At 35.9% G+C, this 23,645-nt stretch overlaps 2 protein-coding genes across 2 annotated transcripts; one reads left to right on the top strand and one right to left on the bottom strand.

Annotated features, from left to right (window-relative positions):
* Nucleotides 1-289: 289 nt before the first annotated feature.
* LOC132554782 (hyaluronidase-like) lies at nt 290-23,491 on the top strand. Its single transcript, XM_060219097.1, has 5 exons — nt 290-328; nt 1,788-2,038; nt 20,566-20,706; nt 22,095-22,320; nt 23,141-23,491. Exons 1-5 carry the CDS (start codon nt 290-292, stop codon nt 23,489-23,491), a joined length of 1,008 nt encoding a protein of 335 aa, XP_060075080.1.
* On the bottom strand, nt 2,967-16,894 carry LOC132554852 (uncharacterized). The gene is made up of 16 exons (XM_060219178.1): nt 16,828-16,894; nt 16,074-16,153; nt 15,536-15,659; nt 14,788-14,890; nt 13,771-13,940; nt 13,134-13,264; nt 12,317-12,569; nt 11,525-11,577; nt 9,307-9,368; nt 7,848-8,100; nt 6,790-6,953; nt 6,121-6,231; nt 5,522-5,641; nt 5,029-5,170; nt 4,506-4,656; nt 2,967-3,772 (listed from the first exon to the last, which is right to left on the bottom strand). The coding sequence occupies exons 1-16, from the start codon at nt 16,890-16,892 to the stop codon at nt 3,694-3,696; spliced, it is 2,061 nt and encodes a 686-aa protein (XP_060075161.1). The 5' UTR covers nt 16,893-16,894; the 3' UTR covers nt 2,967-3,693.
* Nucleotides 23,492-23,645: the final 154 nt, after the last annotated feature.

Here is a 23,645-nt window from a genome sequence, read left to right as displayed (position 1 = left end):
AATCTTGGAAATAGATGAAAGTCTGATGAAAACAGATCAAGTGAATAAGGCGGATACTCCAATTCAAAGCCACAATCACTAATGGCAACCATAGCAATATTAGACATGTGAAAAGGGGTTTAGTCCTGGCGAAACAACACACCGTTACGCAAGTTTCCCGCGATGCTTGAGTTTGATATTTTCTCTTAACTGCCGAAGAAGTTCTGCATAATACGTGCCATTAAGTGTTTGTCCCTTTTGTAGATAATCTACTATCAGAATACCACCAGCATCCAATAAAACCGAGATCATGGAGCCGATGGAACAGTCTTTGCCTACTTCGGCGGGGGTAAACCAGGGTTGTTCCATTGTTAAGACTGTTGTTTGGTCTTTGGGGTGAAATGATGGATCCACGTTCCTTCCATAGTCACAAACCTCTGCAGAAATTTAACAGGATCTGCCTCGAAAAGGTTCAGATTAGCACGCGACAAAGTCCGCCTGGTGTGCGTCTGATCAACTGTCAGAAGTCTTGGTAACCAACGGACTTAGAGCTTTCTGTTTGTAAGATCTACCGTAAGAATTGACTGTACTCTTTCCTGTGAAATCCCAACTGTACTGGCTATATCTCTCTCTCGCGTGTCATCCATTACAATATCATCTACTTTACTGACTATTTTTGGGGTTGCAACAGTGGCTGGCCTTCCAGAACGGGCGTCATCGCCAAGGCACTGCCTGTTGCGCTTAAAATTCCGCCGCCATCCACCATTTCACTGTAGTATATGAAGAGGCATCACGCCCTAGTGTTGCTACCATATCAGTATGGATATCCTTAGGTGCTAGACCTTTCTTGTACAAATAATGAATCACTGCTCTCTCAGCGATTTGGCCAATTTGGTAAAACGTCGTATGTCTTGTTTACTTTAGAGTTCTACCTCTTCGACATAAACTAACCAAAGGACACCAGTCTTCGGGTACACAACCTTAAATAGTCATTTGATTTTGTATTTAACAGGTTTTACGTCCACTATTATGACCTTTCAGAGTAAAAATAGTCAGGGAACAGTAAAGCTGAAAAAGGACATCCCTGCTTAACTTCTTCCATAAAAGGCTCACAACTTATCAATCAGCACTCGGACACTGCCGATACCGTAAATCTTGACCAATCCAAGTAAGTGATGTCACGTTCCGAAAAGAAAACAAGGTAAACAGCAGAACCACATGCATACGGACAATCATGAGAAACACTTTCAGCTTCATATCAAACAAAGAAAAGGTAAACTTCCTCTTTAGTCAGACAATCATCTAATTAACTTCAACAAACACTTTTATATGATATGTACACAATGCGATTTTAATGATGTCTTTGAGTGATCATTTATTGACTTGTAAACAATTTCTATCTCTTCTATCAAACATTGCATCTCCGATTAAAAACTTTCGGTACACTCTTAATGTGCCTATATATATATATATATATATATAACGATCATAACCCGAACTATAAAACATACGCGTGGTATAACAATAACTGAATCCCTCAGAATTAATTCCAACTTTACACGTATAGTTTGACAATAATGACCATCTCGGGTCTCAAATCCACAACATTTACAGCAGTACTGTGATAGTATGGCTGGCCACAACATTTTATCATCGGACAATACAAAGATGAAAAAAATGATAACGAAATTAGGAGTTTTGAAGTTTTCACTACTTTCCAAGAGATATAACACGCTGCCAATCTATATGTGGTTATCGATGTTACGAGAAATGTCGATTTTATTTTTGTTACATACATTGTTGAACAGAAATCCAAACTACAGAAACATTTATGGAGAGTGCAGTATGATGTCAACAGAACTATCCCTGTAGCCGATTTCTCAGGTCTGGCTGTGATAGACTGGGAAAGTTGGAGACCCATCTTTGATAGGAATATGTACGACAAATCACAGGTGATGTATATCACGAAATCAGAGGGTCTAGTCAGACAATACCATCCCACGTGGAATGATTCTCAGGTGAAGATAGAGGCTCGGAAAGAATTTGAAACAGCTGGAAGGTAGGTACAAGACGAATTACAACCTTATTCTGTCTACCAAATAAATGGAATGATGATAATAACAAAAACAAAATGGATCTCCTAACGTTTTAAGTAGGATTTGCTCCCGGTAGTCTGCTCTTAACAAGGAGTTATGTACAATTTTATAAAGTATCACCACTGAACATTTGTGTGGTATGAATTCAATAGAATTTAAACTTATTCATCTCATAAAATTAAAAAAAATCATGTTACGTGTCATTTTCTTACCTGGTATGAAATGGTTTTGCTTCAACTAAGATAGTCTGTCTTGAGCTTGAATAAACTCGGATATACATAAGACACCTTCTAACATGTAACAAGTCTCCCAGTCTAGTATTGGTAGGTAATATTAATTAATTAAAACCATGGTCACCAGAGGGACTAATGTTTTTACTTGTTACATCTCGGCAAACATTAACTTTGGTATTACTTATATCATAGAATCTAACGACTCTCTTGTTGCATTTAAATGTCCTGTGTCAACCTCCAACAGCCATGTATGGACATTTCTCTTAAATTGACCAAGGTCAAATTATCTTTGTACACTTTCAAATATCTCCTTGCTGAATATTACATTTGTTCATATTTTGCCTTAATTTCATAGATTTTCAGTTTGAATTTTGATTTTGTTTATCAGTCAGCGTTTTCTTGTATCAGCTGTATTGAGACATCCTGTATCAGAGGAGGTAAAACCCAAAAAACAATATGATAAAAATAATCAACTCAATTGAAAATAGGCTAACAAATTTATTCATCAATATTTAATGAAGAAAAAATAAATTCATTACAGAAACAGGGTAGAAATAGACTTAACTGTCAATAATATGTAATGATATATAACAATAAACCATTTCTGTTTTCAGGACTAAGCTACATAAGTTATTAATTTGAATCGATTACTCCAACACTTAAAGCACATTCCATTTAAATGGATATTCTTCTATCTAAGTAAAACACCCCAATTGTTCTGCTGTACCAGTCACTGACAGCTCAAGGATACAACCTATCACACTAAGTTACACCAGGATTCCCTTTCCAATCATTGTAAAGCATTGCCTGGTTAGAATTTCAAAATATCAGAAAAGTCTGTTATTTCTTTCAGTACATTATGCAAAAGTTTCGTTAAAGAGGAATTATTACTGATTTGACGGTTTTAAACTGTCGGCTAAATCCTAGCAAGGTTGAAAAAACATGAATGCTATTCACCCATGAAATTTAGTATGATTGACAAGTTTCTTTAAATTTGACCTTGACCTTGAAACCCTGAAATACCAACTTATCTAAGGTAATTTCATACTTTAATTTTTAAGTTTCCATGTTTGACCAAATTATGTTAAAATTATAAAGCTGATCACGTGACAACACTGCTGCTCATAAAAAGAAAATTGGTATAACTTGAAATAAAGATATCATATCATTTTCCAGAATCCTCTAACATAAACAATTTTAACTTATTTCTTTAATATGTCATATTTCATCCAAATTTCTCAAAATTCAATTATGACTTAAACAAAGAAATATTTAAAGGCAACAAATGGATTGCATACTTTTTGTTGCATTATGTTGCAACAGTTTATAAAATTGCAATAGAGTCGTCTTTTTGACCGGAATATCAAAAGAAAACTGCTGTATCATTAGGCCTGCATTTCTTGTATCCGTAGTGAGGTCTCTTGTATTGTCAGGCTTTGCGTTGCTGAAATCATTTCTGTACATCTGAGGAGAAAGAGAAGCATTTGGATAAAGGCTGTAGAATATTTATCTAGTAGTCTGATCATCACCTAATTCTTTCCTTGGAGGTAATTAAAATATTTACATATGTAAGTTGAAAGTTCATATGACAAACTTGAATAAAGTATATGAAAATCACCAGACATAAGAACATTTTGGACAAGGCCTTCTACAGAGATGTCAGTAAACATTTTACCTACTGTCAGAGTTCATGAGGTCAGTAAACATTGTACTTACTGTCAGAGTTTGTGGGGTCAGTAAACATTGTACCTACTCTCAGAGTTTGTGAGGTCAGTAAACATTGTACTTACTGTCGGAGTTTGTGAGGTCAGTAAACATTGTACCTACTGTCAGAGTTTGTGAGGTCAGTAAACATTGTACTTACTGTTGGAGCTTGTGAGGCCAGTAAACATTGTACTTACTGTCGGAGCTTGTGAGGTCAGTAAACATTGTACTTACTGTCGGAGTTTGTGAGGTCAGTAAACATGGTAATTACTGTCGGAGTTCATGAGGTCAGTAAACATTGTACTTACTGTCGGAGTTTGTGAGGTCAGTAAACATTGTACTTACTGTCGGAGTTTGTGAGGTCAGTAAACATTGTACTTACTGTCAGAGTTTGTGAGGTCAGTAAACATTGTACTTACTGTCGGAGTTTGTGAGGTCAGTAAACATGATAATTACTGTCGGAGTTCATGAGGTCAGTAATCACTGTACTTACTGTCGGAGTTCGTGAGTTTGAGCGTCCACAGCTTTCTCCATGGCGCCCAGAGCCTTAGACATTGCTGTTACTGTAGTCACTGGTTGTCTGATCATCACTGATAACTCTCCCAGCAATTGTTCACTTGTTGACAGTTCCTTTTCTAATTTTCCTAAAACAAAGTTTATGATAATCACATACACATCCATAATTATACTTTGCTATATTTCCATTTTTCCACATTTACCTTAAATAATGACCTTATAACTTGATAGTTATATGATGATTAAAATAACCAAATCAACATATTTAGAATGCAGGAGAATCATTGTGATATCATTTTTTGAAAATATAAAATTTTGCACAAATACATAATTTAATTTTTACATCCCTATTTTAATATGTCCATATGATTTCAGTATCAGTTTTAAAAAACATATTTGTTTTAGTATTTTAATATTCATGCATTACATACATTACAAATGAAAATTTAATTTCACAAATAACATCAGTGTGAACAGTTGCCTAATAAACCTGAACTTACTTTGGAGTTGTTCTTCATCATCAGGCAGATAAACACCTTGGGTAGCAATCTGGTGACGGGTGGTGTCCAGAGCATGGGCTAAACTCTCATACTCCCTAGACAACTTGGGTAAATTGGCAACAATTGGTCCTAGTAACTGGCGCTAAAACCAGAGAAATATTGACTCAAGACTCATCTCCCCCTTTATAGTGTTGTTTACTGTGATATAGGTCAGTACATGAAATGTATGTAGATTGAAAAAAATCTGGAGACCTTAATTCTTCATTTTCATATTATCTGAATTAAATGAAATAACATTTTTGTCCTTTTTTCAAGGCTTTCAGCAACACATTTTTTCTTTTATGGAAGTCCCAACTTTGTCTAAAATAACCAAAAAACGTCCTAAAAAGCACAAAATTCAGGGAAAAAATGCAGTTGAAAGAACCAAACACACAATTTCTAGTTCTGTATGAAAAATTGAACTACCTGTGTAATTGTATTGACCAATACTGACCTGTTGATCCACTTGATCGTCCACCAAATTCAGGTGTTTCTGGCGTGCAAGTCGGATATCCAAATCATGTTTTTTCTTGCGGAGTTTTTCAACTTCCTCATGTAGACTGTTTAACTGGGCCTATTCAATAAGGATAGTGGCCAGAGGATGATAGCTATTCTGTCGTTAGTTCAAAGTATTAACTTGTGCCTGTGTGGCCTTATTATTTAACTAAACTTACCAAAAAAAGTAATCTTTTTTCTTTATACTAACTAACTACACTATTGACATCCTAATATTTTAATCTACTAAATAGACAAACAGAAGAAATCACACTTTATACTGTGCGAAAAAATTCTCAGTTTGTTCAAACTAAAGTACCAATATTTCCTTAGTCTGTATTTTGCCCTTGCTTCATCAATTTCAAGTGGCGATTGAGATTCTGTTGACAAGCCCGTATTTTCTTGTCATTTTCATGAATTCATGACCAACTTAGTCCTAGTTATTACAATCATATCATAATCTGCTTTAGACCTAATGTTCTGATATTGCTATCTCTTACACCAGCTACCATTCGATTGGTCCATATTTTAAAATATTAGATTTTATATAAGGCCTACCATTTCCCGTTTCTCCTGTTCTTCGCGTGACTTCTTGGCCTTGGTGTACAAGTACAGCCACTGTGTGTACCGCATGTATAGCAAGTCCATCTGACCCTCGGTCAACTTTGACTGGAAAGTACACACAAACACAATAGGTACATAATTATACTGCCTCATCTAGGCACACACACAGTACATAATCATATGGCCGAGTCTTGGCACAAACAGTACATAATTATACTGCGGTGTCTAGGCACACAAACATTGATACTGCTGTGTTTAGGCATACACAAACACAGTACTTATTTAAACTGTTAAATCAGAGTGCATATGAATACAATGCCTATTTATGCTTTCAAGCCTGGACACACAAACACAATAATTAATCAAAAGTGTATGTATGCGCAAAGCAACCAAAAGTTTATCAGTAGAATGCTGATTTGTTTTTTTTACATTAGAAGTAAAAAAATTACAACAATGATTTAGAAATATTTCTTTATCAACAAAGTTGCTCTTAAACATGAATGAGTTATGAAATCAGTCACTTTAAACTTGAATGAGTTATGACATCAGTCACTTTTAAACGTGATAACTTGTGACAGAGATACAAACATTCAACATTGAATTTAGACATTTGAATGCAACATTTTGAACAATAAGAAAATTTGAAATTTTCCTTAAACTGACTTTGGTAGGCTGCTTTCTGTTAGAAACGTCCATCATATCAGACATCACAGAGGCGTTGGAAAGGATGGACTGTGAAAAAGGGTCATGGATGTCCCGCAAATCGGCACGTACGTCTCTTCTACCTCCATCTTTCGATGGTGTTTTTATCAACTGTGACCTATGTCCTAAAAATATCCAAATTATAAGAAAATCTAAAATAAAATTACATGAGTGATGCTGGGGTAATGAATTCAGTATTTTCATAAAGCCAATTCATGATTTTGACATTCATGAAGAGCACTTCATTTTCACAAGACCAGAGTTCTTGGGAGGGCTAGGATCGCTTACAAAATAGGCAGGGCTTCTGAGGTATTTCAGAGACATTAGATATACACTCATGTCTGGATGTGTGTCTAGAAAAATGTGATGTTTTCTCACACAATTGGCCCAGTACTTAATGAGTATGTTAGACATACCAGAACAAGCGAAGTATCTACACTCAGACGAGGTAAAGGAAATGAACATTCCTGTTGTATATCAGCGATAAACTTGATACTATCAAAGTGATGTCACAGGCTAATAACTTCAACTTACAATTAAGTTTACTGATAACTCGGTAAGAATCAAGACTTGATCATTAAAGTGCCCAATTCCAAACATTAGTAATAAGTTTACTTTTTACATGCAATACTTTACTGATGACATATGACACTTAAAATGTTACTTTTTCTTGTGACATGTAGCACATTTGCCTTGACACTTTAAATGAGACATGTGGAATGTGACACTTTGCCTGTGACCTTAACATTTGAAATTTTCTTGTAACATGTAACAATTTACATGAAACTCTTGATTTATTTACATGAAACTCTTGATTTATTTACATGAAACTCTTGATTTATGAAACATGACACATTAACAGTGACATCTGAAACTTAACCTGTGATCCTTATCATGTGACATATTCTTGTGTCAAGTGTGACTCATGACCTATGAAATATGACACATTGCCTCTGAAATAGGAGATTTTATTTATGGCATACAAAACTTTACCTACAAGTGACTCTCTGGCACTTTACCTGTAGATAAGACAGAACTATCGGCCTGTATAGCTGAGGCATCAATCTCTGTTGGGAAGATGGAGCTGTCCATCGTAGGTGTAGAGGTTTTGGCTCCGGTAGATAAGTGGGAGTTGTCAGGGGTATGGGGTCGTTCCTTTATCGTCCTTGTGGCAGGACCAGTTGTCTTCTTGGTCTTTGTATGCCGACTTGTTGGACGAGTGGAAATATCCATACTCCTACTGCCTTTACTAGACTTATCCTGTCTTGTCGACTGAAACATTTAGTAAGTACCCAATCATTACTGAGAAATAAAACATTGTTACTATGGAACAATAGGATTCATTTTTTTTTTAATGGTCGTGTTATAAAAACACATATTTTACTTATAACCTGACAATCCAATGACAAGAACTGTAACTAGTTCTCATGACAGGATAACGTATTTCAGGATATGTAATGTGAAACAAGAACAAGAGGATGTGAAGTAGCAGGAGTTTACCTCATTCTTGTCGTTTGTAAGAACTGTACATACACACATACACACAATGTTCACACACATAAGAATTGTTTCTTCTCTTACACAGCCAAATTCATAACCTTTGACCTCTGTGATCTTTGAACAAAGTATTGATACCCAGTCATCCAAGTACCTATACTGGTAAGCTACACTACAGGTAATATCATGCATCTCAGATTTTTTTCACAAATACAAAAATGTATTCTTAAAATGCAGGTAGTGTATTGGAATCTTGTGACTATAAAATGTTTAACAATGATATCATTCATCAGATCAGCAGTGTGATCTTATATCAGAAAGTCAGTCAGAAATTGTCTTTTTTTTCATATTCTGAAAACCAAACTGATCATCCTAGAAAAAGTAGAAATGTAAGCCTTGTCATTTGCAATATACAGTTTTATACAATGTAATTTTAATAAAAATACTGACTGGTTTCCATGGCAAAAAAAAAAAAAAAAAGAAAGGTTGCATGCACATCTAACACATGGTCCTCAACACTCCTGTGTAGTTTCAATGAAATTTATTCAGTAGGATAGGAGAAGCTGTCCGCACAAAATTTTTTCTATGGACAGATGGACGAACCGTACAGTCGCTATGGCAACCAGGCAACCAGGCAACCACACGTCTTTTGGGAAAAATTGTGCATTTTCATCCCTACATTGTCTCTATTATCACTATATGTAATTTCACTGTTCAGGTGAAGTTGTCCTGACAAAACTTACGATGAGAAATCCTACTTATGATGACCTGTTATTGAGGAACCACACATCTTTTGTTTGAAAAGGGATGCAAGCACATTTACACATTGTACCAAATATTTACATGTCATAAAAATGAAACTGATGCATTAGGTAAGGAGAACTTGTCCAGACAGGTATAATAAAATCCTCATATCTCTTCATGACATATCCAGTCTTACCAGACACATCAGGTGTTTTGTAAGCTTTCATACTTTCTTACCTTTTCAGCAAACAAAGAATGAGATGCTGCTGCCTGTTTGTACCTAGAAGGTATAATTCTCTCTGAAAAAGAAAAGATAACTTTTACTCAATTATTCCTCATAGTCAATAAAAACGAAGATATAGGACACCCCTAACCCTGTAAACTAGAATTTATTTGCAAAGTGGTCGAGGGTGACCTTTGACCTTTAACCTTGACCAATGGCCATGAACATCTAATCAGGTGTAGACTCTGTTGGTATAGTGTTATGGTGTGAATATGAACCAAGTCTGCTGAAGTCATTATTTTATCACAGACACATGAACAGAAAAAAAAAGATTGATATATCCGACTCCTCAACCTACCCTAAGATTTAGTTTAGGGTAGGCTAGAAGCTGGCTGGTAGGTTAAAAGACTGAAGTTTTTGACTAGGGCAGTGTGATTTTCAATGGGCACGTCTAAGAGTGAAGGTTTAGAATAAGGCAGTGTGATTTTTAATGGCCAAGTCTACTACTGAAGGTTTAGACCAAGGCAGAGTGATATTTAATGGCCAAGTCTACTACTGAAGGTTTAGACCAAGGCAGTGTGATATTTAATGGCCAAGTCTACTACTGAAGGTTTAGACCAAGGCAGTGTGATATTTAATGGCCAAGTCTACTACTGAAGGTTTAGACCAAGGCAGTGTGATATTTAATGGCCAAGTCTACTACTGAAGGTTTAGACCAAGGCAGTGTGATATTTAATGGCCAAGTCTACTACTGAAGGTTTAGACCAAGGCAGAGTGATATTTAATGGCCAAGTCTACTACTGAAGGTTTAGACCAAGGCAGTGTGATATTTAATGGCCAAGTCTACTACTGAAGGTTTAGACCAAGGCAGAGTGATATTTAATGGCCAAGTCTACTACTGAAGGTTTAGACCAAGGCAGTGTGATATTTAATGGCCAAGTCTACTACTGAAGGTTTAGACCAAGGCAGTGTGATATTTAATGGCCAAGTCTACTACTGAAGGTTTAGACCAAGGCAGTGTGATATTTAATGGCCAAGTCTACTACTGAAGGTTTAGACCAAGGCAGTGTGATATTTAATGGCCAAGTCTACTACTGAAGGTTTAGACCAAGGCAGTGTGATATTTAATGGCCAAGTCTACTACTGAAGGTTTAGACCAAGGCAGAGTGATATTTAATGGCCAAGTCTACTACTGAAGGTTTAGACCAAGGCAGTGTGATATTTAATGGCCAAGTCTACTACTGAAGGTTTAGACCAAGGCAGAGTGATATTTAATGGCCAAGTCTACTACTGAAGGTTTAGACCAAGGCAGTGTGATATTTAATGGCCAAGTCTACTACTGAAGGTTCAGACCAAGGCAGTGTGATATTTAATGGCCAAGTCTACTACTGAAGGTTTAGACCAAGGCAGAGTGATATTTAATGGCCAAGTCTACTACTGAAGGTTTAGACCAAGGCAGTGTGATATTTAATGGCCAAGTCTACTACTGAAGGTTTAGACCAAGGCAGAGTGATATTTAATGGCCAAGTCTACTACTGAAGGTTTAGACCAAGGCAGAGTGATATTTAATGGCCAAGTCTACTACTGAAGGTTTAGACCAAGGCAGAGTGATATTTAATGGCCAAGTCTACTACTGAAGGTTTAGACCAAGGCAGAGTGATATTTAATGGCCATGTCTACTACTGAAGGTTTAGACCAAGGCAGAGTGATATTTAATGAGCAGTCCAAGACGGAAAATTCTCAGTGTCAGTTTTGATTTTTAATGGGAATATCTAAGACTAATTTTTAGACTTGGACAGTGTGATTTTTAGTGGGTATGTTTAAAACTGAAAGATTAGACTGAGGCAGAGTGGTATTTAGTTGGTATGTCTAAGACTGAAAGAATAGACTAAGGCAGTGTGATATTTAAAGGACAGGTCTAAGACTGAAGGTCTAGTATAAGGCAGTGTGATATTTAAAGGGTAGGTCTAAGACTAAAAATTCTAATTGGGGTAGTGTGATATTTGATGGGCAGATATAAGACTGAACTTTAGTTCAGGGCAGCCTAATTCTTGATGGGTTAATATAATACTGAAGAACAGGTCGAAGTCTGGACTTTTAGTTCAGGACAGCCTAATTGTTGATGGGTTGATAATAAACTGAAGAAGACTTGGGAAGTGTGATATTTGATGGGTAGGATGTAAATGATGTAGTATTGGTGTTGAGGCTTTCCATTTTATCAATGTGACATACCTCTTTTCTTCACAGATGATGGTCCTTTTGTAGGTCCTTTCTTTGTGGTAGTTCTAAAAATAAATAATTTTTTGTATAATGAAATGACATAAATCAATTTCATAGCTCTAAGTATGTGTCATACACAATGCATCACAGCTATATGAGAGCAGTAGCAAGTATACAAATATATCTGAAGTTGCAATCTGTGCCATCATTTTCATATTTCAAACTTGCTTCCTAAACATTCTCTTGACCATGTTGGATTTTTAGTTTTGCTGCCTCTAAAATGATGCAATGAAACTGCCAGGTACCTGGAGAGATTCCTGCAACCTTACCAGATGAATTACTGATCACTTCTTTGAAATATAATTCATGTCAAACATATACAATAAAACTGTATATTTGTCTTAGCACTGCAATACCATTATATAAATAATCAAATTATGTGGGATTCAAGACACAATAAATGCTATCCAACATGTGACTATAATGATATTGTGAACATAGAAACAGGGACTATTCACCGGCAAAATTGCTGACAGATTACTGGAATGGATTATTTGATTTAGTTTAAATCAATTTGAAATTGGCATATAAGACAACGAAATGTGCCAAGAACATAAATATAAACACTGAACTGTCTTTTCTTGGCATTTATTGCGTTTGTAAATGCCATAGTTTTAATGGCAAACACATCATATTGCACTAGCGTGTAATATGATGTTTGTCAGCAAGGACATGGCATTTATATTAACCATAATTGTAGTAAGACAGTGCAATGATGAAGTACTTATTTCTATAAAATCTTACGTTTTAGTCGTCTTTTTCCCCTTAATGACATACTCATCCAATGAGCATACATCACTAACATCACTGACAAAGGACTGGGCATCATCTCGATCATTTTCACCCAAAATATCTCGGACTGGATTGCCAGCAATGGAAGAGACAGAAGAGTCATCAAAATTGGGCTGGGGGAATGTCTGTCTGTACTGAAGATCCTTCTCTATCTGCGTCAGTAATGGTAAACTGTCAATCGATGCTTGGTGGTGCTGTCCAGGTCCTAGATACAGAAGATAACAAAGTATTACCATGATGTCTTTTACCTCTTTGATAACTTTTGTGTCATACAACCACATTTTTAGTGACATAGCTGAATACAACACAGTTCCTTCAATACTGGTTTGGAAACAAACACCAGAGTAAAGCATCATCTCATTATGGTTCATTATTCCCTGCAAGGCTGCAGTATATTTGGTATTCAACACCATCTCCTATGGGTATTATGGAACAGAGATGTTGATGTACATTGTGTCAGGTTTTTCAATAATCAATTTGTATACAACCTATAAAAATGATGCTACCTCTGGCACCAGTATACATATGGTAGCAACATGCAGCTATTAGAATGCTGCTTTTACTGCATGAGGATATGATAAATTCTGCCACCCAAATATTAAAAGGAAACTTTCATGGAGAACACATCCAAAAAATTGGGAGAATTTTCTTAAAGAACACAAGAGTATGAAAATCATATTTAATAACTTGCTTTAGATATCCTCTTTTACACAAATGAACAATTTACAAAATACATTTCACAACCAAAGGTAGACAAATGTAAACAAACCTGAGTTTGCTTTCTCTCGTATCACAATAGGGGTTTTACGACTCTGGTTTCGCTCAGGCTCCGATAGAGAAATAGCACTACGTATGGACACATTTTTGTCATGGGTTTCCCTGGCCTTTTCTGCTGAGGCTCTGAAATGTACCATAATACAGTGTAAAGTTAATTTTGCAGGAACTAGAAAAAAAGGGATTAGCATGCATTCTTATACTTCATGTATATCATGGCCCTCTTGTTTTTTAACAAAAACTTCAAAATATAAAAAATTTAATTTGCTCATAAAAGAATGTTAAGATTTAATGACTATTCATTTTGCTGCAGTTAAAATAAAGACAGTTTCAAAATGTGACATTTAGTTTTCAATTATCCATAGAACTTTTTTAATCTAATTTTTCAGTGTAGATGTAGAAAAAAATGATTGACAGCACTGCAGAATAAGTCTGTAATCCAAATTCTTAGAATTTTACATCAAATTCTGAGAGACAGATTGAACATAAAAAAGAACATGATATGGTCGCGCAGATAAGTCAACAAAACGAAAATACACTTTTTATATAAAAAATCAACATTTACGATTGAGGTTGTAAAACCCAGTTCAACAAGAAATAATCAAAAATATACTCATAGGCTTTTTGAATACCTGAAACTAGATTCAATGGCTGAGGGTGAGTGACAGATAATTCTGACAGGCGACCTTTCAAACCCAATTTGAATGTCCACCTCAGATTCATTAGGATCCTTAGTCTGGCGTGAAGCATCAATCAGCAAGACCTCTTGTGGTTTCTGTTTGTGTATCCTTGTGGTCGGAGACTACCAGCAACAACCATAAAATGTACAGGATTATAATGACAAGTAAAATATGTAGTGTGCATTAAACTTTTTCAAGAAAATACAACTGTAACACATTAGAGATGAAATTCCACCAGCCAAGTTGAATGTCTGTCTGGTTATCATTTAACAGCCATCTAGAATATAATCAATGGATTAAGTCTTATGCAGTGTGCTTTAGCTCACTAAAATATCATATATCCAAAAAACAATGAAATTAAGTATAAAAAATCCTAAATGCACCCAAAACCTGTTTGAAATACATACATGAAAGAGTTATCAACAATTTACAAAATTTGCCAGTTTCATAATTTTCAAAATTCGACCAATTTCTGAATCTGAATATTGATCCTTATTTCAGTTGTATTTGTTTATAACTCAACTTAATATACCAGACTTAGTAACTGCTGTACTGATACTGAGAGAATAAACAGTTGATGTAGACTCCAACATTTATATCTAATCCATCGTAAATGCTTCTCAAAAGACACATTGCATCTAGTCTGACTGATGCTGTGGTAAACTCTAATGAGGAATTCTCAGGTTAGTACAGTTGCTATGTGTGTTGGGCTCATGGCTTTTCAATTTTCCATATTCCTGGTATAAAGGTTCGTAGGAAGATTACTTAAAAGGGAAACAATATTTTCAGCTTAAATTTCTTGATCTATGAGATAGAAAAATCATTTAAAAAAGATGAAATATATCATAATCAGGGTATGATATTCAGTATGATATTCAGTCCCTGGTAATCATTGAAAATTCACAAGCAAATCATTTGTAGTAAAACTTATTTAACTTGGTGTTGTAATCAAAGTACATTTTGTATTACCTTGTATTGCAAGGAAAGGTCAAGGTCACTATCAGAGAGGTCGAGATTCATGGCAGGATTGGAAGGTGCTGGAGATCGGTGTTCAGTGGCACTAGGGGCCATTCTGTAACATTAAAAAGGAGGTACAATTGTTGTTACATTAAGGATTTTTTTTCTCTCTTTTAGTAAACCTAACGATCAATAATTCACAAGATCTACATGAAGTTATACCGGTAGTTTGTTTACTGGGTTTAACACTACATGAAAGCCAGGGTCATTTTATTGTGAGTCCCCATGAGGTAACAAGTGGCTATATCTCACGATCAGTGAACACTGAACAATGGACAGGAGACCTATCGAATATTACTGTTTAAATTTCAACAGGTAACTAACATTGTAATATTACAAATATAAACATCATTCTGTCGTTTACATTTCAGCTGATATTCAATGTAACTTTTGAAAATTTCATGATTGAAGGAGTATTTGGTGTCGTCATATAACTTGATACGGACTGGTTTACCAATGAGATGCAACAGGCATGTTGATTGTGCTTAACCTATGAAGTGAAACTAACAGGACTATCTTGATAATGCCAAACTCCTATGCACTTTGCTTGTCACAACTTAGTATGCTCTATATAAAACAACAAAACTTTGGAATTACTTACATCTTCCTGAATGCTGCACATTTTTAGGTTATCATAAACAACTTTTAATTGAACAGTTTTTGTTTTTTGAGTTTTTCTTAACTTTTGATTGTACTTTACCTGCGAGGTGTAACTGTCACACTCTCAGGCTCCTGCCCAACTCGTGTCACTGAAGTATCAAGGATCTGTTTCCTTGTTGACTGTTGTGCTCTCTCAGAACAATTGCTGCTTGTTGGTGCATTTTCTGCATATTTTGTAGAAAGAAATGAAAACATGATTAATATCTCATTTGATTCTTTTATCTTCAATGATGTCATGAGTTATAAATTATTTCTTGATCAAAGATCCTAACACCTCAACCCACATAATTAGCTGTTTTCTTAATGAAACAGAATGAATAGATATTCAGAAGTTTTTACATATTATTCACAAAATTCTTGCAGATTTCCTTTTTTAAAATTACAAATAAACACCACATATGACAATTTATTAAAGTTAATGTGGACCAAAACACCAGATTTATTCAACACTTTGGTCTTGCTTTCTCTTCCTTTGACAAGATGCACCCCATTTCAATCAAAATTTTATATCGCAGACTGAAAATCTTCACAATGAAAACAATGTTTTGTGCAGGTGTTGGGGGTTTCTGACATTGTACCTTCAATTCCACTGGCCAATACTTTCTTCTTTTGACCTTCACCCCCAGCAGAAACCAGACGGCCTTGTGCAAGAGGTTTTCTGGAAAAAAATCAAGAAAATGGAGAATTAGTTTTGAACCAATGTAATTCTTGAAAAGCTGTTTTTCAGTATAATTATCTAAAATGAAATGGTATATATCATTTTTCTCTTCCCTTTTTAATGTCTTCTCTCAACGTGTCCTGGACATTTTGGAAAATGGTTATCGCCTAAGAGAAATTGGAAAGGTTTTATGTGGAAATAGTAGAAAACCGAGGAAAAAAGATGATACCCCTTTTTGTTACAAATTCATCGAGGAAATGTATGGGTTTTTTTCAGAATGACACTGCATTTGAGTAAATAACTGATTTCACAAAGCAGTAACTATCCCATGTACACCCGTCCCTCAAATTCAGGACTGTTAACTATGTGAGAGATTGTGCCCAACTTGACATCTGTATCATCTATGTGATTTTAATACAGCCGAAAATGCTTATGGAGATATCTCTCCTAAGTGTACACAACAATAATTGAAATAATCAATAAGCATTTATATCAACAAAGAGGAAAACTATATTTTATGTTCGATCACTGGTAAGGTGAGCCAGCCAACAGCGATTTTTTTTTCCCAATTTACGGAAGTTTCATCAACAGTTTTATTTTCATGGCGGGCATGATTGTTCGGAATTATTATAACTTTTTGAAACATCAAGAACTGCATAAACACAAATATACACCTGTTTCTCCTCGGTACAACATTTTGCTGTGGTGCAGGTCTGTACAGAGATCTTTTCGACGCCATTTTTCAAGTTACCCGCCATTGAATCTCGATCGGGAAAATGCTTGCTTCCAGTGTGAGAATGATTAAAACGTTACACAGCATGAGACTCATAACCACGCTAATGCGGTCGCTATCTCTAATTTGTAACGTTTGGCAACGTAAATCATTGTCGACAAAACGAAAAAGGCCTACAGGGCCTGGTGGAAATTTCTTACAAAATGTGGAAAAATAGCAGGATTATAAGTTGTATTAAATCTCTTATATATACTTTTCTCATAATGCTATGGTGAAGAATTACTTTACCAATATACTAGACTCAATTCAAACAGACTATTAGTTGTTTTTAGGTACTGCCCTGGAATGTGTTGAGCTTTGACCAAAATGATTAATGATAATAAAAAAAAAAAAAAAAATCTCTTTAATGTTCGGCATTTTATGTGTCAAGCATGCTTTGCTATATCTGCCAATTGTGAAATCTTTCAGTAGCATTCTTAATATCTTTACATCTTCAGAATTTCAAATAAAACTTTATCAGTTAGAAGTGTGGCATCTTGTTATGACCTAAATGCACCAATGCTATAGCATAAGTTTATTGACACACCTATCTGAAGGACAAGTGAGTTTTTCCTGTGGCTTGACTTCCATCTGTCCACTGGTCCATCCATTCAGTTCAACCACACATTTTCAAAGTCATGTGAGCAAAGTGTGTCTAAGTCTTAAACAAATTTTGTTCAAGGTCACAGGAATCAGTTCCTAATTTGGTAATCCAGAACCCCTGAATATTTCATCACTTCAACATATATACTATGAAGAAGAGGTATGTTTGAGATGTACATGAGTTACCAGAATGGTCTCCTTTCAAACAGAAGGCTCTAGGCATGTGTTTCAAGCCCATTGATAATTGTTTCCTTAAGGGATTTTGATAAAATAATTAGATAAAGGTAAACTACAACAATACAACAGAGGTGATAGTGCTTCAGGGTTCTGTAACACAATGGCCTTATTACGTAATGATTACATGATCATTACATGGTCCTGTTTCATTACTATTTCAAGATATGAATTTTATATTATATATATTAGTGCAACATAATCATGTTTTCCTGTGGTAGCGTAAACAATGCTAATACTGTGTGTATTGTGCATTAGGGTAATGGGTTAACTGGACGATAATGGACCATGGAGATAACACAGGCTAATAAAATAGATGGGTAGAAAGAATGAACGTACGTGGCAGTTGGTCAAGAGCCAAATAGAGTACCATTTCAAGATGGTCAAAGTATCAATTAATACAAATCAATTAAGTTCAATTTACACATTTGATTGTATAGATACAGGTCAGCCGACCTGGGGCAGAAGAAAATCAATTAAGTTCATTTACACAATTTGATTGTATAGATACAGGTCAGCCGACCTGGGGCAGAACAGGTATGCTGACTCCCGCTGGAATGTTGTGGGCAGGGGAGTTGACCAATCGCTGACATTCATATGTCACAGATATTATAAAAGCAGCCTTGGAGACTTGCGGAGTTAGTCAGCTCGGAGAACCTTTGCTGACGCCAACCTGCGGTCTCCGGCTACTCACAGTCAGCTCGGAGAACCTTTGCTGACGCCAACCTGCGGTCTCCGGCTACTCACAGTCAGCTCGGAGAACCTTTGCTGACGCCAACCTGCGGTCTCCGGCTACTCACAGTCAGCTCGGAGAACCTTTACTGACGCCAACCTGCGGTCTCCGGCTACTCACATTCGGCCATATGAAACTTAAATGTTATAGGAACTTTCGAACTTTTCGCCAAGAAAATTACTTAGTTATACACCAGTGTGACGGGTCGTCGGTCCACTGTTTTATTATAGTTGTAACGTATCCTGTTGTTATTCTCGTGGAGCCATACCTGGTGAATTATGTTAAATAAAACTTCGAACCTTTGGAACTTGGGTTGTTGAACTTTTGTCATTTCAATACGCATATGAACACCTGAAGTGTTATAGTTCCAAGGTCAAGGTTATCTCACATCTATTTAAGTCAACTACAACAACACATCAGAGGTGGTACTGCTTCTGGGTTCCAAGGTCAAGGTTATCTCACATCTATATAGGTCAACTACAACCATACATCAGAGGTGGTACTGCTTCTGGGTTCCAAAACATTACATGTCTAAAAACCCTTTTTGAAACTGTTTGGATTTTTTAAATTCTACATAACCTGAAAGATGTTGGCCTATATAATACACTATGATGTACCATTTTATTCTTTTGTGATATAATACCCATATAAGATTTTTAGCATTTGTCTTTTACCTTTTAATTTGTTTAATGCTATTTCCTTTTTTTGGATCACTGTGTTTTACTAGTTGATGGCCTTAATGACCTTTTATGTGTTGACAGGTCGTTAAGAATGTCCTAATAACAATAACCAGCTAAGCTGTCTTGTGGTGATGTTTCCAATTAGAAAATATTCCTTATTTTTTGAGAAAGCAATAAACAAAATACTCCAAGATGTTGTTTTCACTGAGGTGTAGTTTTACCTAAGATGTTGTTTTACCGGAGGTGTTGTTTTACCTGTGGTGTTGTTTTACCTGAGGAGTTGTTTTACCTGAGATGTTGTTTTACCTGAGGTGTTGTTTTACCTGAGATGTTGTTTTACCTGTGGTGTTGTTTTACCTGAGGTGCTGTTTTACCGGAGGTGTTGTTTTATCTGTGGTGTTGTTTTACTTGTGGTGTTGTTTTACCTGAGATGTTGTTTTATCTGTGGTGTTGTTTTACCGGTGGTGTTGTTTTACCTGAGATGTTGTTTTACCGGTGGTGTTGTTTTACCTGAGATGTTGTTTTACCGGTGGTGTTGTTTTACCTGAGGTGTTGTTTTACCTGAGATATTGTTTTACCAGAGATGTTGTTTTACCTGGTGTTGTTTTACCCGAGATGTTGTTTTACCTGAGGTGTAGTTTTACCTAAGATGTTGTTTTACCGGAGGTGTTGTTTTACCTGTGGTGTTGTTTTACCTGAGGAGTTGTTTTACCTGAGATGTTGTTTTACCTGAGGTGTTGTTTTACCTGAGATGTTGTTTTACCTGAGGAGTTGTTTTACCTGAGATGTTGTTTTACCGGAGGTGTTGTTTTACCTGTGGTGTTGTTTTACCTGAGGAGTTGTTTTACCTGAGATGTTGTTTTACCTGAGGTGTTGTTTTACCTAAGATGTTGTTTTACCGGAGGTGTTGTTTTACCTGTGGTGTTGTTTTACCTGTGGTGTTGTTTTACCTGAGGAGTTGTTTTACCTGAGATGTTGTTTTACCTGAGGTGTTGTTTTACCTGAGATGTTGTTTTACCTGTGGTGTTGTTTTACCTGAGGTGCTGTTTTACCGGAGGTGTTGTTTTATCTGTGGTGTTGTTTTACTTGTGGTGTTGTTTTACCTGAGATGTTGTTTTATCTGTGGTGTTGTTTTACCGGTGGTGTTGTTTTACCTGAGATGTTGTTTTACTTGTGGTGTTGTTTTACCTGAGATGTTGTTTTACTGGTGGTGTTGTTTTACCTGAGGTGTTGTTTTACCTGAAATATTGTTTTACCAGAGATGTTGTTTTACCTGGTGTTGTTTTACCTGAGATGTTGTTTTACCTGAGGTGTTGTTTTACCGGAGATGTCGTTTTGCCCAAGATGTTGTTGTTTTTACCTGTGATATTGATTATTTTTTTCACAACAGATTGCTAATGAACCAGACATTATGGAAAGCAAAAGGGATACGTGGGAATGGCAAATGGGGATATTATGGATTTCCACGGTGTTACAACTACCGGCTAGGACAAGATCAATGCGCCAACGACACAATACAATATAATAATGAGTAGGTATTTCCACTAATACTCTCAGCTTGGAATTAATTATTAGGTCTAATTCTTGCTTCAATTATAAATTATGCCCTCAAGTCAAAAGAGAATTTTTGAAAATCACTTATATCTATTTTTTTGAGCTGACATTGCTTTGAGACCTTATTTCAATTTCCATGGGGTTAAGTCTTGATGATTCAGATTAGTCTGAAGACAAATTCAATATAACAGGTAAACCAAATCATCTAATAGAAAGCATGTATTTTTGAGACCAGCTTAACTCATATCCATATGACCGTCTAAACCTAATTATAGTATTGGGACACTGCCTGCCTTCATCAGGATATAAGAGTGTTTCTAGAAATCAAATCATCGCCCTCCCATCCCTACCCACCTCCTTACTTATATAATAATTCGTATACATGTACATGTAACTACTTTTTATAAATTTTGCCAGCTCTTCAAAAATGCCATTATCATAGGTAAGTAGTATACATGCATACAAATTGTAGTTGATCAACCTTTTATTAAAAACTTTTTTGTTATACTGAAACAAGAAATACTGTCAGATTTTATTGCTGTCCGTATCAATCTCATTATTTCCTGACATATTTTTATCTAAATTAATACAAGCAAGTTCAATTATAACACACACCAAGCGTTACCAGTGTGTGAGATATTTATTATTGTTGGCCGACTAATTTTTGCCCCCTCCCCCCTCCGGTGCAAGGCTTCATCAGGGCCTTGTTTAAGCCTGATGTGGCCAACAAATATCCAACTTATGGTGATGCTTGGTGTGTGTTGAAATTGAAACTTACTTGGATTTATTTTGATATTTTATTTCACTGCCCTGACATACCTTTTGGTATCCACACTGAAGGCACAGTGCCCAACTTATCAATCAATTGACTCTAAACTGACGTTTTCTCCATCTTTTTTTGTTGAAATTTTTATTAAGTTTCAAGCTTGTTATGTAATAAATTACAATTCTCCTCATTGCTTGTCATTACTTTCCTTTCCAATGTGATTGTATAGAAAGCTAAGTTTATCATGAAAACTGTTGGTGAATTCTTTGGTTGCTGAAATTAGAATTATTTCATTACGATCTCGTACACTGTATACATGTACTACCCTGCGTGATGAAGGTGTCAGTATTGCCTTCACACATAGTTTTCTTACCACTTGTGATTTAGAATATCAATTCAACAATGTTTCCATACAAATTGGTTGTAGACTTTCTGGGTCAAGGTCATCAAGGTTATTCAAGGTCATTAAAGATTGAATCCTTAACATCAAACTTGTTCAGAGTCAATTCTTTTAATTGTCATATTATATTTTGTTTGTCTTTTTCGTTTTGAAGACTTTCTTGTTCTTTCTTTAAAAATGACTGTATTTTTGTATCCAGACTGTCCTGGCTGTTTAATGCTAGTTCAGCACTCTTTCCCTCGATCTACCTGGATAAAGACTTGTTCCCGACTATTGAGGACAGGGCCCTAAGGGTACAAGGGATCATCAAGGAGTCATTGAGAGTGAGGGAGTCGCTACTATGCCGTAATTGCAAACCGATCAGGATGAAGCCAATTTATGCCTACACCAGATATCGGTACAGACAGGAAGACTTTTACATTACCGTAAGGAGAATAATATTGCCAATACTGATTTAATTATCAAACCTGGTATGTTATTATAATATGTAGTAGATTATAAGATATAATATACATCCAAAGCCAGCTGTCCCCAAGAGCAATAAAACCTACATTTGAATCTGACACTTATGGCCCCAATTTGTGTTGGTTTTGATAGAGCAGAAGAGCTTTTTAAAATCATTTCTGTAAGAAAAGTGTCAGAAAAAAACTTCATTGTAATACATCTATTCTACCCCAGGACTGCAGGTTTTGTTTAGGACTAACCCTGTAAAACATCTATTCTACGCCAGGACTGCAGGTTTTGTTTAGGACTAACCCTGTAAAACATCTATTCTACCCCAGGACTGCAGGTTTTGTTTAGGACTAACCCTGTAAAACATCTATTCTACCCCAGGACTGCAGGTTTTGTTGAGGACTAACCCTGTAAAACATCTATTCTAACCCAGGACTGCAGGTTTTGTTTAGGACTAACCCTGTAAAACATCTATTCTACCCCAGGACTGCAGGTTTTGTTTAAGACTAACCCTGTAAAACATCTATTTTAGGGCTAATCCAGTAAACATCTATCCCATCCCAGGATATCTGGTATTGATCGATAATTTGCTTAGAAGTAATAGACTGGAAGAAATGTATTTTGGAATCCCAGGATCAAGTAGAAAATTTACTGGAATAGACCTAGATAGAAAATTTGTGTTGAAATGCAAAACTGCAAAATAAGTTGATATGTGAACAACAATCCATTAATAATCAAGTTTATCCTGCCATTGAATTGACTTATGGATGACAGTTTTTATCTTGTTGACAGCCTGACCTGGAGAATACTATTGGCCAGTCCTTTGATGCTGGGTTGGATGGTGTGGTAGTGTGGGATAGCTCCTCAAACCTCAAGAACAAGTCTGATTGTCTTTCTCTGAAGGACTACTTAGAACAGACACTTGGGCCCTATATCAATACCATTACCAGCTTTGCAAGCCAGTGTCATACAAAGTGGTGTAATCGTCATGGACACTGTGTTCGAACAACTTGGCCTACAAAACAGAACAGAACTACAGACTTTCAAGTGGGTTCGGACTTACAGACCAGACGTGAATTCTCAATGTATCAGTGTGTCTGTTCCCAGCCATGGACTGGACAACATTGCGATCAGCAAACATGAAACAGAAGTTTTTGATGAAATCAAGTAACATTCAAAGAGTTTCACCACAATATTAGATTCCACTTGAAATTGTGTGAGAATAATTGAGACAAATCTCACAGCTATGTGATAAACCTTAAACATGAATTTACAACACTGTCACACAGTGATGGTA

Source organism: Ylistrum balloti, unplaced genomic scaffold (assembly GCF_031769215.1).
Source record: "Ylistrum balloti isolate Yb309-2 unplaced genomic scaffold, AGI_CSIRO_Ybal_v1 Utg369642, whole genome shotgun sequence".
Classification (NCBI taxonomy): domain Eukaryota; kingdom Metazoa; phylum Mollusca; class Bivalvia; order Pectinida; family Pectinidae; genus Ylistrum; species Ylistrum balloti.
Note: the sequence above shows the minus strand (reverse complement) of the source record. Positions and strands in the feature narration are given on the sequence as shown.

What these genes read in the sequence shown, in the direction of transcription:
- LOC132554782 (XM_060219097.1), top strand. Translation starts at nt 290, where the DNA reads ATGGAGCCGATGGAACAGTCTTTGCCTACTTCGGCGGGG. An exon ending in GAATTTGAAACAGCTGGAAG is followed by an intron (nt 2,039 to 20,565) that starts GTAGGTACAAGA and finishes TTTTCACAACAG; the next exon opens with ATTGCTAATGAACCAGACAT. An exon ending in AGGAAGACTTTTACATTACC is followed by an intron (nt 22,321 to 23,140) that starts GTAAGGAGAATA and finishes TCTTGTTGACAG; the next exon opens with CCTGACCTGGAGAATACTAT.
- LOC132554852 (XM_060219178.1), bottom strand. Translation starts at nt 16,892, where the DNA reads ATGGCGTCGAAAAGATCTCTGTACAGACCTGCACCACAGCAAAATGTT. An exon ending in GCCATTGAATCTAGTTTCAG is followed by an intron (nt 13,265 to 13,770) that starts GTATTCAAAAAG and finishes GGTACATTTCAG; the next exon opens with AGCCTCAGCAGAAAAGGCCA. An exon ending in GGGAAAAAGACGACTAAAAC is followed by an intron (nt 11,578 to 12,316) that starts GTAAGATTTTAT and finishes ATTTATTTTTAG; the next exon opens with AACTACCACAAAGAAAGGAC.